The 10554-nt window shown below is 41.4% G+C and overlaps 1 protein-coding gene across 1 annotated transcript; it reads left to right on the plus strand.

Annotated features, from left to right (window-relative positions):
* Positions 1 to 992: 992 nt before the first annotated feature.
* IRAK1BP1 (interleukin 1 receptor associated kinase 1 binding protein 1) lies at positions 993 to 8985 on the plus strand. The gene is made up of 4 exons (XM_044421452.1): positions 993 to 1571; positions 4660 to 4725; positions 6914 to 7044; positions 8598 to 8985. The coding sequence occupies exons 1-4, from the start codon at positions 993 to 995 to the stop codon at positions 8878 to 8880; spliced, it is 1059 nt and encodes a 352-aa protein (XP_044277387.1). The 3' UTR covers positions 8881 to 8985.
* The last annotated feature ends 1569 nt before the right edge of the window (positions 8986 to 10554 follow it).

Consider the following 10554-nt stretch of genomic DNA (forward strand, 5'->3'; position numbering starts at 1 on the left):
TAATCAGTTTTCAGTCATGAGGTCCAGTGTTGGCTGCATTAAAGCACTTTATTTCTGATTGTATACATAACTTCAGTATCAATCACTTCCAACCTACTCTGTGACTCGAGCAGTTAAAACAGAATGTGTTTAAATTTTACTCTGCTGCAAAATAACTGATACTGTAATTGTTCTCAGAAATTTGAAAGTCAACGTTTTAACTGAGCAGCACCTCACAAACACTGCTGTAGCTCACTGCAGACTGTACACTTAACACCAAGTCACCAAGTTCAGAGAGGAGTCAGCACCTCATTCAGTTTGCCCCCTTAGGCAAGCATCTAGGTCACCTATCTCCAAGGTCAGCTACTGGGGAGTGTCTTTTGTGGGCAGCCAGAACAAGTCCCTGTTCTTCAGAAAGAACCACTACGTATCTGCTCACTTCTGACCCATCTCTCAGGAAAAGCAAAGATGTGGGGTCTTTCAGCTCAGCAGCTGCACCCGTGCCAGCATGCTCCACTTGCAATGCCTGGCAACTAGTTTTTAGCAGACTAGTAAACTCAGCCAAACATTTGTAAAACCCTACTAAATAATCCGTAACAATAGACTAATCAGAACTTCCATGTACTGGTAACCGAATTCAGCAATCCAAAGCACAGGAGCTTTACTAAATAACCCAATGCATGTTTATTCAGAAAAAAGCCCCCTATTACGGATCCACTAACAAGAATCTCCCTGGCTCAGTCTCTTGACCACTGCAACCTGCTTGGCCACCTGCCTCTTTTTCTGACCCAGACAAAAGTTGAAGGCAGCAAGCAGGCAGAGCAGTGGATGCCCTGCCTACTTGCTCTCTTCCCACAGAACAAGTGGAGGTAAAATTAGACCGATTATGCCGCCAAGAGCAGCTGCTTACAATAGCAGGAAGAAGGCAGATTTACAAAGAGAGGGGAGCCACCAAAGCCTGGGGCCAGCACTGCTCACTATGCCCAGTACTTCCAGGTAAAAACGGATATAAGATGGCAGCCTTGGAGGCAAAAGGCAAGCCAGCGTTTACAGCAAACGCAAACAGCAACCAGATTCATCCATCACCGTCGGGCACTGGGAATGCGAGCTACATCCGGCTCTGCGAAAGACGGGACACAGGCTCCCAGCCCCAAAGCCGCCAGCCAGCCAGCCCACGTGATTCTCTCGCTCGGAAAACCACATTGCCCATAATTCCGTGGAAGAGAAAGGCGGGGGCGCGCCGCTCGTTGCTATGGAGCCCAACGTTCCTTCTCACGCTCGGCGGGATGCCGTTCTCTCCGGCTCGGGTGTTTGCAGAGTCCGTGCCTGCGCTTCTTGGGCCGGACAGCCGGGAGAATGAGCCGCCAAGAGACGCGGGGGAAGGAGCGGGCGGAGGAACACCCGGCTTTCTGTTATCGCCCGGTAGGGAGGTGCATGTGAGCGGCAGCGCGGAGCTCAGCGCCCCGCCGGACCGGGCGAAAGTCACGGTGCACTTGCGAAGCAGGAAAGCGGAGGCCAGCGCGGCGCGGAGCAGCGTGACGCGGAGGCTGGACTACATCGCCCAGGCCGCCCGGCAGCGCGGAGGTCTCTTGGTGGGTAGGCGACGTGGCCCAGGCGCGGCTTTCTCCGGCTGGCCTCCCTGCTGGTTTCTGACCTTGCTACATGAGTAACCCGCCTTCCTTTCTCTTTTACGCAACCCGAGAAGCTTGCATAGTCTTCCTCCTTTCTCTCTCTTTCACAACAACCCTGAGAGGTAGGTTAGTCTGAAAGCCTACAGCTGACCCAAAATTACTTCATGGCCAGGTAAGGACTGGAGCCCGGATCTCCCAGGCCCCCGGTCCAGCACTCACACCACTGCCGCCCCTTTGACCGCTGGGTCCTTGGTTATCTACCCAAAACAAAGGTCCTCTGTTGTCGCTCCTAGGGAGAAGCCGTGGGTTTTTCAAAATACAACTCCAGTCTTGAGAACTGGGTCAAAGAGAGTAGCATATTCTTATCTTTGGTCACCAGTCCAATAACTAAAGCTTTATATAGTGTTAGGCAACACACATGTTGCTGCCACCCCTTCCCCTTCATAACGGCCCTCACAACGAATTTGGGAGGCAGGATAACCTGCTCAAGGAGCTTGAATCTCCGCAGTTCTCTTCCCACATGTAAGCAGTTCCAAAGTCAGGTCAAGATCAGTGTGACTTGAGAACTAGTTTAGAGTAAACTCTTTGGGTAGCAAACCCAGTGTGCACAGTTATGGGGAAGCAAGCCATGATGCCTCATTCCTTGTCCTGCACAAGCCAGGGAAATTTGTATAATTTCCTTTATCAGTATAGTTGTAGTTAATAAAACCAGAATCCATGGTCTGCAACAGTTCTGGCATGACAACAGCCACCCTTGCCACTTTACAAGACTAATTAAATTCTCCCAGCAATGGGGGAAATAAACTACCATAGGTTATTTCCATGGCTGTGATCATGCAAACCAAAGTTATGGGGGGGGGGGGATGTGGCTTAGAATTATAAAGGTAGAAACCAATGCCTTCTGTTTAGGCAGGAAACTAATCAGCTGGTAACGTGTGCTGACCCAGGAGATAATCTGGAGGTAGCATTTTTGCATCAATTGAACTTGGACACTTCAAGGGCATCCCCATGTGGAGCACATAATGATAATCTTCTGTGTAAGTGCTTTCCTGCCCCCATACACATACACAGTGCATGGAGTACTTTAGTCAAAACTGATGTTACAAATCTGTAAAGATCACTGCAGAGTAGATATGTCTCTGTCTTTTATGGGCAAAGTAACTGTTTTTCTATATCACTTTTATTTTTCCAAGTGTTAAGCAATTGAGTATCAAACTATAATGGGGATGGCTTTGACTTTTCTGACCAGCCATGGTTAATAACAGTCTATTAGTAATGAATATTACATGTGTTAATATAAGCTATCTCTCTTAATTGTTGTGTATCTAATAAGTGAACTTCCCATAAATTTCTTAGAACATGGGTTTGAAGGTTGAGCAGATTATTTAGTATGCAAAAGATTTCCTTTTATGAAACTGAAACATGTATCTTGAAAATATTTATTTTATATATTTATGTGGTACATTTTTACGTCTCATCCCGGAGTATATCTAAGATCTGTAAAATAACATGGCAATCTTGCTTGCGAAATCACAATCTAAAAGACAGTACACAAGAAAAAGGGAAGGGAGAGGAAAACTAGTAAACTCAGTTCTTAAAGTGAAGTGAAATTGAATGGGTCTCCTAGTAGAACCCTGAAGCCTGATGCTGTAGCCATAATCATGTGTGAGCAAAACAACCATTTTATAGTAAAAAAATAAAAGCCACGCATATTTACTATTATCACATCTATTTCTGTGATGGTGATCATGGCAAGTTGTTCTATTTTAAAGAAACAAGAATGTCTAGATTACTTTGTATAGAATAGAATAAGGGAAAAATCAAATTGATTGTCAAATATACTGATTGGTAGCCTAATACCTTATAAAGGCATATGCTTGGTTAATGAGATAAATTAATTTTCTGCTAGGCTTCATTTGGAAAGTGATGCCACAATTTAATTTCTGCCCTGTGATGTTCAACTCCTGAGTCTTTCCAAGTTGTAGTAATACATAAGACCACATGGAGACAGTATTTTTTCCCATTACCGAAAGTAAAGACATTACATAGAGTCACTGGTGTGGTGGTCACAGTGCTGGACTGAGGGCCCAAGAGATCCAGATCCTAGTCCCCACTCAGCCATGAAGCTCACTGGGTGACTTTGGGCCAGTCTTTTACTCTCACAGGGCTGTTGCTGTGAGAGTAAAATGGAACTATGTAAGCTGCCTTGGGTTCCTCACTAGTGGAGAAAAGGCAGGATAGAAATGCAGTGTAATAGCAACCAAAACAAATCTTAGTTAATACCCATTGAAGTAAAAATGCACTAGCCAGTGTGTACCTGATTATTTGAATTCATGTTGATCACATAGTAGTAAAACTTAAACATATTTATCCTCTATGAAGTTGGTATTGTGTTTTTAAAATCATTTCTGTCAGTTGAATGTATTTTATTGGTGTGAATGTGAATACAGTTTTGTATAACTTGTATCTCAAACTGAGCATACTTGCAGATCATCAGAATTTTATAAGTTAAATCATATGTTTCAAGGTGCTACCACCACTACAGTATTTGAAGACATGTTTTATGACAATTTTTAAACTTCTGTGTGCACTGTAAATCAATGGGACTTCAGTTAGTTATGAACTAAAATGTATATACCTATTATCTTACCCATTTTCATTGTTACTAAACCTAAGCTATTTAACTTTTGCTTTGAAATGTGCTGCTACACTAAAATATTAGTTACCAGAATGAGCAGTGGTGCTCTTTAGAAGGCCAGATACTGAAGATGAAACTCAAATACTTTGGCCACCTAATGAGAAGGAAGGACGCCCTGGAGAAGAGCCTAATGGTTGACGGCAAAAGAAGAAGGGGATGGCAGAGAATGAGGTGGCTGGATGGAGTCACTGAAGCAGTTGGTGTGAGCTTAGGTGGACTCTAGGGGATGGTGGAGGACAGGAAGGCCTGGAGGGATGTTGTCCATGGGGTTGCGATGGGTCGGACACAACAACAACTAGGAAGCATTATCTTTTGAATAGTGTAATTTAAATTGCTGTGTTTTTTCTCTAGGAGAACAATGTAACTGTGACAAAAAACTTCAGTAGAATAGACAATGCTTATAAAATGGAAGCAGAGGCAAGTATAAGTTTCAGCATTGGTAATACATCTCTAACACTATGTCAATTTTGGTAGAAGTTGTTCTGCAAAAGAACAACTAGACATAGATTTTTAATTTTATGTTGTTGATGGCTGATGAAATCATTTAAGATGCTCCAATAAATGGGGGTTAAAAGCATGTTCAGTTAATTACTATTTGATTTATGCTATACTAAGCTAATCTATAATCTTGATAAAAACATTGTTTCATCTAATCTGAAAGTGTTTCACTAACCCACTACACTATCTTTGGAAAAATCTTTTTGCATACCTTTTGCACCTTAGTAAAATAAGGGTGGAAAATTTACATTTTCATGGCATGAAAGTATACTTAATGGATGAACCTTGCTATTAGAGATGTGTGAAACTAGGCTGCAGTGCACATTCTTAACAAGGGATAGTGCCCCACCTTCAGGTGCCTGTCATTTGGAGTTAAACATTCATCTTTTAAGAAAGCTCCCTGTCAGCTTCAGCCTAATGTAGAAACCTTTCTGACTAGTCCCTAAAATTAAAACCTCTTAGCAAATATTAGAATCAAAGATGTTCTTCTGCTAACCTTACAGATAACAATTGCTATAAATTCTGCCTTTTATCGCAAGAGTACTTTTGATGATGTCCTCAATTCTCCACTCCTGCCCCCTTATTAAATAAAGTTAACATTTTCTGTTTCTCAGCCTGCCTCTAGCTGTTCAGTGAGAAAACAAAGTGGTAGAGGAGAAAGACAGACTAAGAATGGGGAGAAACAGCAAGGTAGAGAGGTGGGGAGGGGAGAAACAGCAAGATGAAGGAGGTAAGTAGGAGATAGATCAGACTAGGGGATAGGAAGTAAGGATAAAAAGAAGGCTAGAGACAGGGAAAGATCTAATTATTATTTTTATTATTATTATTATAACATTTCTATGCCGCCCCTTGCCGAAACCTCGGGGCGGCTTACAACATGATAAAATACATTGAAATACAATAGTACATAATAAATTACCATTAAATATAAAAATACAAAAAAAATACATTGATTTACAAATACAAAATTAAAATGAGGCTCAAGGCTGGGAATGAAAAGAAAAGGTACATGGAAAAGGACTATATGGACAGAAGAAGATTGAGTGAGTCAGGCAGTGACCCTTTCCAGTTCTACTCTCCCAGCCACATCATTCATGGGGCCCATTTGTGGTGGTGCCCACAGCAGGTTCTTTCTTCCCAAATGTGGCCACCTTTCCAAAAAGGTTGAGTACCCCTGTATTATAGCATTAAGTGTTGTAATGCAGTTAATATAATACAACATTAAGTGCTATAATACGTTTGTGGAGTGCTAGTGGTTATTTTTTTCTGCCCAGAGTTATTCAGATTCAATTCAGTATTGAAGAAAAAAACTTCATACTAATTTAGGTTGTTTGTGCAGGTGTACAAACTAGTACTTGTATGAAAAACAGTGCTTGAAATGTGCTGCCTGACTAGTCACCTGTATATTGTAGGCATATGAGGGTCTCAAAGCCAAGATTCATGTTTCTTCCTGCAAACTAACTTCCTGTATGTACTGTGGCTTAGGGGGGGCTTCAAGTGATGTTTTACTGCATTACCTTAGGGTATTAGTGCTCTAATCTGCATATAAGCTACTTGGTGTTGTACTTCTAATCATTTTTCTTAATAGTCATAGAGAGCTGTAGCAGCAGTGCCCCGTGCTGTATGAGTAGCAGGAAGATCGTCCCAAGATGCTAGTAGTTGGACAGTATATACAAGCTTTAAGTAAAATAAATGAGACCTCTGGCTTGCAGACCTTGCACTAGAACCTTGAGATCATCAACTGAAGCCAACGGCTAAGTACAGGCTCAGGCAGGGGTATATTCTCTTAAAGAATTAAAGAACAGTGTACCTCTGAGCACATGTTCCCCTTGCTCTATCCCTTCCCACAGCTGAATTTGTAATTGTTCCCAGAACCAAGCTCACAGCTCTTTGACATAGGCTAACATCTTGCACAATCCTCAGAATAAGTTCCTATTGAATTCAGTAGGATGAAAATATTATACCAAAATTCATATTTTGATATTAGATCATAACATTTCAAGTAGTTTATATCTAGTAAGGAATGCATGTTTTAATCATGTATTTTTGTTCCATTTATAAGTGGGGCATGGAGAAGAATCTTCCGGTTTTTTACCTTCATATACAGGTCTGCATTACATTCAGTAATTTTGAGAAAATGCAAGATGTTTGTAACTTTCTTGTTGAGAAGCTGGATAGTTCCGTCATCATCAGCCCAGCTCACTTTTACCATACTATGGAGACTTTAGATGCCCTTCGGTAAGTTATTTTTTCTTCTTCTTTTTCCAAAAACTGAGTTTGCCTAAGTAGAATTGGTAATGGTGCTGTGAGCTGCAGCTTTGTTGCTCAGCCCAAAGAAAATTAGAGGTAGTATAAACATGTTCTTCCTGTAGGTGTCTGCAGTTCATGGCTGGCCTTGATAATGCTCTGGAAGCAAGTAACTCTCCACCCAGCAGTAGGCCACATCTCCCACCTTACTGGCTGGAAAGTCAGGAGGAAATAATACCCCGTGTGAAACACTGACTGTAAGAAGGTTGAACAGGGATTCTCTCCCTTCTGCTTTTTCTTCTAAAAGTTCTGAATTTATGGGAATTAATGGGAATATTCCTCTTCGATAACAAGCTATATATATCAGTACGTAATGATAAAGAAAAGGACTTCCTGGCAAGAGATTATGAAATTAGTGCAGCTCTACATCTGAGGGGGGACCCCCAAAAAGAGGAATTTATTTCTAAAAAATCATGTATTTATTTTTACATGTTCAGACTTCAGTCACCTTCAGAGTTCTCTCCGTTTGATGCAATACACCTATCGAGTTGTTTTTTCCACTGCTCAAAACAGGTTTTGATCTTGTCGATTTTGATGCCTTTTAATGCTTCTGCCGTTTTTTGTTTCACCTCTTCCACATCAGCAAAAAGTTTCCCCTTTAGGGACTTTTTTTATCCAGGGAAACAAAACAAAGGTTGCACAGGACAAAATTGGGTAAATGCGGGGTGGGGCACAAGAGTCGTGGCTTTTTTTGTCAAAAACTGCAGAACTCTCAGCTGAACAAAATTTCACCGTTCCACGTTGTTCATGTAAATCAGCCATCACGAAATAGGCAAACGTGTTGAAACAATCTAAAAAAACCCCCAAACCCCTCACTGAAGCTGAATGCAGCCTCTTACAACAACCCAGCTGGATACGCTGATGCAGGTGGGTTCCTAGAACACTCATCTGGTGGGGGAAACCCCTTGTACTACAAGGGGCCTGCACTCCAGAAAATAATTCCTGGGGTGTGTGTGTGTTTTGTTTTGTTTTTTGGGTCCCTCCTTGTATATACTTATTTTAAAGGGTTCCTCAAAGCTTTTATTTAGCTAAAACGGTTCTGGGTCTAGATTAGGACAGTAATTCCTGCTTTTAAGTTTACAATCTAAAACAAGGAAAAAGGGGGGGGGGGGGGGGCAAAAACATTCAGAAACTAGCTCTTAGGATTGCTTTGAGTTTTTTCAGAGTCTGCCTTTCCAAATAATCAGTAATACGGAAGGATTGGAATGGTTGCACATATAACATAACTGATGTGTAGTTTACAGATACCTTGAGGCTATAATTGTACACACATTTACCTGAGAGTAAATCCTATTGAACTCAGTGAGACTTCCTTCTGAATAGCAAGGCATGAGATTGTGCTGTTAAGTCACTTTGTAATGGCTTTTTACTTTATAAAACAGGATACATAGTTAATAAAATAAATAGTTGTTGCACTGCTTAAAGGCTTTAATGGACAGCCTGTTGCTCAATTAGCTAAACTTCCTAACTTGTTTTTTTTCCAGGCGGCAGGTATGTCTTGCTGCTGTTGGGAGCGCCCGACAAAAAGCTCAAGATGTCTGCCAATTGTTTGGCCAGTCCTTGGGGAAGCCTTTACTAGTAAGAGAAGAGGAAGTAAAGGAGTGGGAAGGCCATCATGAAAATCACATAACCAACTGTTCAGATTCACTGAGTTTGCAACAGAGACTCCAAAATGCCACTGTCTATGTTTCCTCAAGGATATTTGCTGTGTTTGAAATAAAGGGGGAAAGGAAGAGGAAAAAAACAGCTCTTCTAAATGTGAACTGATCCCCCCCCCCCCCGAATTAAGTTTGATTACCTCCGGGAAGAAAGGTATTCAAGACATTCAACCTGATTTACCATGATAAGAAAATTAAAGTGACCATGATATTATTCATATGTTTTAATGATGTCATGAAACTGTATTTGACAGGAGCATTTGGGCATCATTTGCAATACATTTGGTGAATTGGATCTGAACTTACCACTCCTTTCTTGGAAGAAGAATTCTGCTTATTGAAGAAGCCTGTGTGTTCACAAAAGATTTCTTCCATGAACAGAAGCTCCTTCCATGAACCAAGTAGTAAGTTTGGATCCAATTAGTGTATTCCAAAACCTAACATAGAATTGCTTTTTTACTTAATATACTATTTACTAGAATTGTTTTATTAGAAATTCTTTGTTGCGTGGTATGCTACTTCCAAAGTAACATTCATGTTGAATTGAGTTTCTTTTTGTACTGCAAAGTAGCAGAAAAAGCATTCCTATGGCCCTTACATAACATCTGAGATGTCAGGATACTCTGGATTCTCCAGTCTGAGCTCAGAGGCAATACTCAGAATGAGAAATCAGAGTTCCACCTCTTCCCCGTTTGCATCTGGCAGCTGCTTTGACCTGTGAGATGGGAACATTGGGTAGGGAGGGGTGGACACTGGAGAATCCAGGAGATGATGTATATTGAGGCCTCTCTAGCATCTTTCCCATCCTTTCTGAAGAGTCCCACCTAGTTGAGCAACTACATCTAGTGAAGAGTGCAGGTGAGGAGAACAGGGGTTTTGTTCTCCACCACTCCTGCCCTCCACAGAATGGGAGTGAGCCACTGAGTTAAGGGGCTTATGATAATTTTTCTCTCCCTTACTTGGAAATGCCTTCTTCACTTTCATACAGCTTAGCCAGAATCCTCCTGGCTTCAGTTGGATCTAGACTTGTGCTCAGCAGAGTTCTGGAGGAAAAGAGCTAGATTGCAATGTTCTCTTCTTTCCCCTTCCCCATGAAGCTCCTAAGCACTACCTCCCATGCTGTTCCAGAGGGAACCCTCCAGAAGAGCTTTTCAAACAAGCTGCAGGGGAAAGTAGGTGAGAGTATTGCTACCTGACTCTTTCCTTCAGCAGGAAGTATCTGCAGGATCCTGGTTTCCTGTGTGAACAAAACTAGCCCTTCCATTTATAAGGGGACAAATCTGGATCCAGTCCCTAGTTCTCTGCTAATAATGCGATCAAATAAGAACTTGTTATACAATTGGAGTCTGACAATTTACTTACCTTCTATCATGTTTTGAGAATGGTATAATTTACCTTTCATTTGCTACATTAGAAAAAAAGCTTTTAGAGCAAAACTAGCAGAAAATGAAGTTCTTTACTTACAAGTGCAGTACAATAAGCAGAAAAATGCTAAATATGCTGATTTTAAAGGGACAGTTGGTTGATGTATTCATTCCTGCAAATATTTTAGCAAGGCAAGTTCTCTCTGAGATTCGCTCAGTTCCTTTGTAGTAGATTCCTCCCTTTTTTGGGCATTACTCATCAACTTTGCTGAGAAATTACCTGTTAGCTACCTGAAAGGTAAACTTGCAAGTTGGCTCCTATTATGTCAAGTAGGGGCCCTTATTTGTATGGATTATTTCAAGACCTGAAAGACTGGTATTCACACATTTGTCTTCCAGAACAGTTTATCTTTGGACAT

Source organism: Varanus komodoensis, unplaced genomic scaffold (genome assembly GCF_004798865.1).
Source record: "Varanus komodoensis strain SLA01 unplaced genomic scaffold, ASM479886v1 scaffold12, whole genome shotgun sequence".
In the NCBI taxonomy this organism is placed as follows: domain Eukaryota; kingdom Metazoa; phylum Chordata; class Lepidosauria; order Squamata; family Varanidae; genus Varanus; species Varanus komodoensis.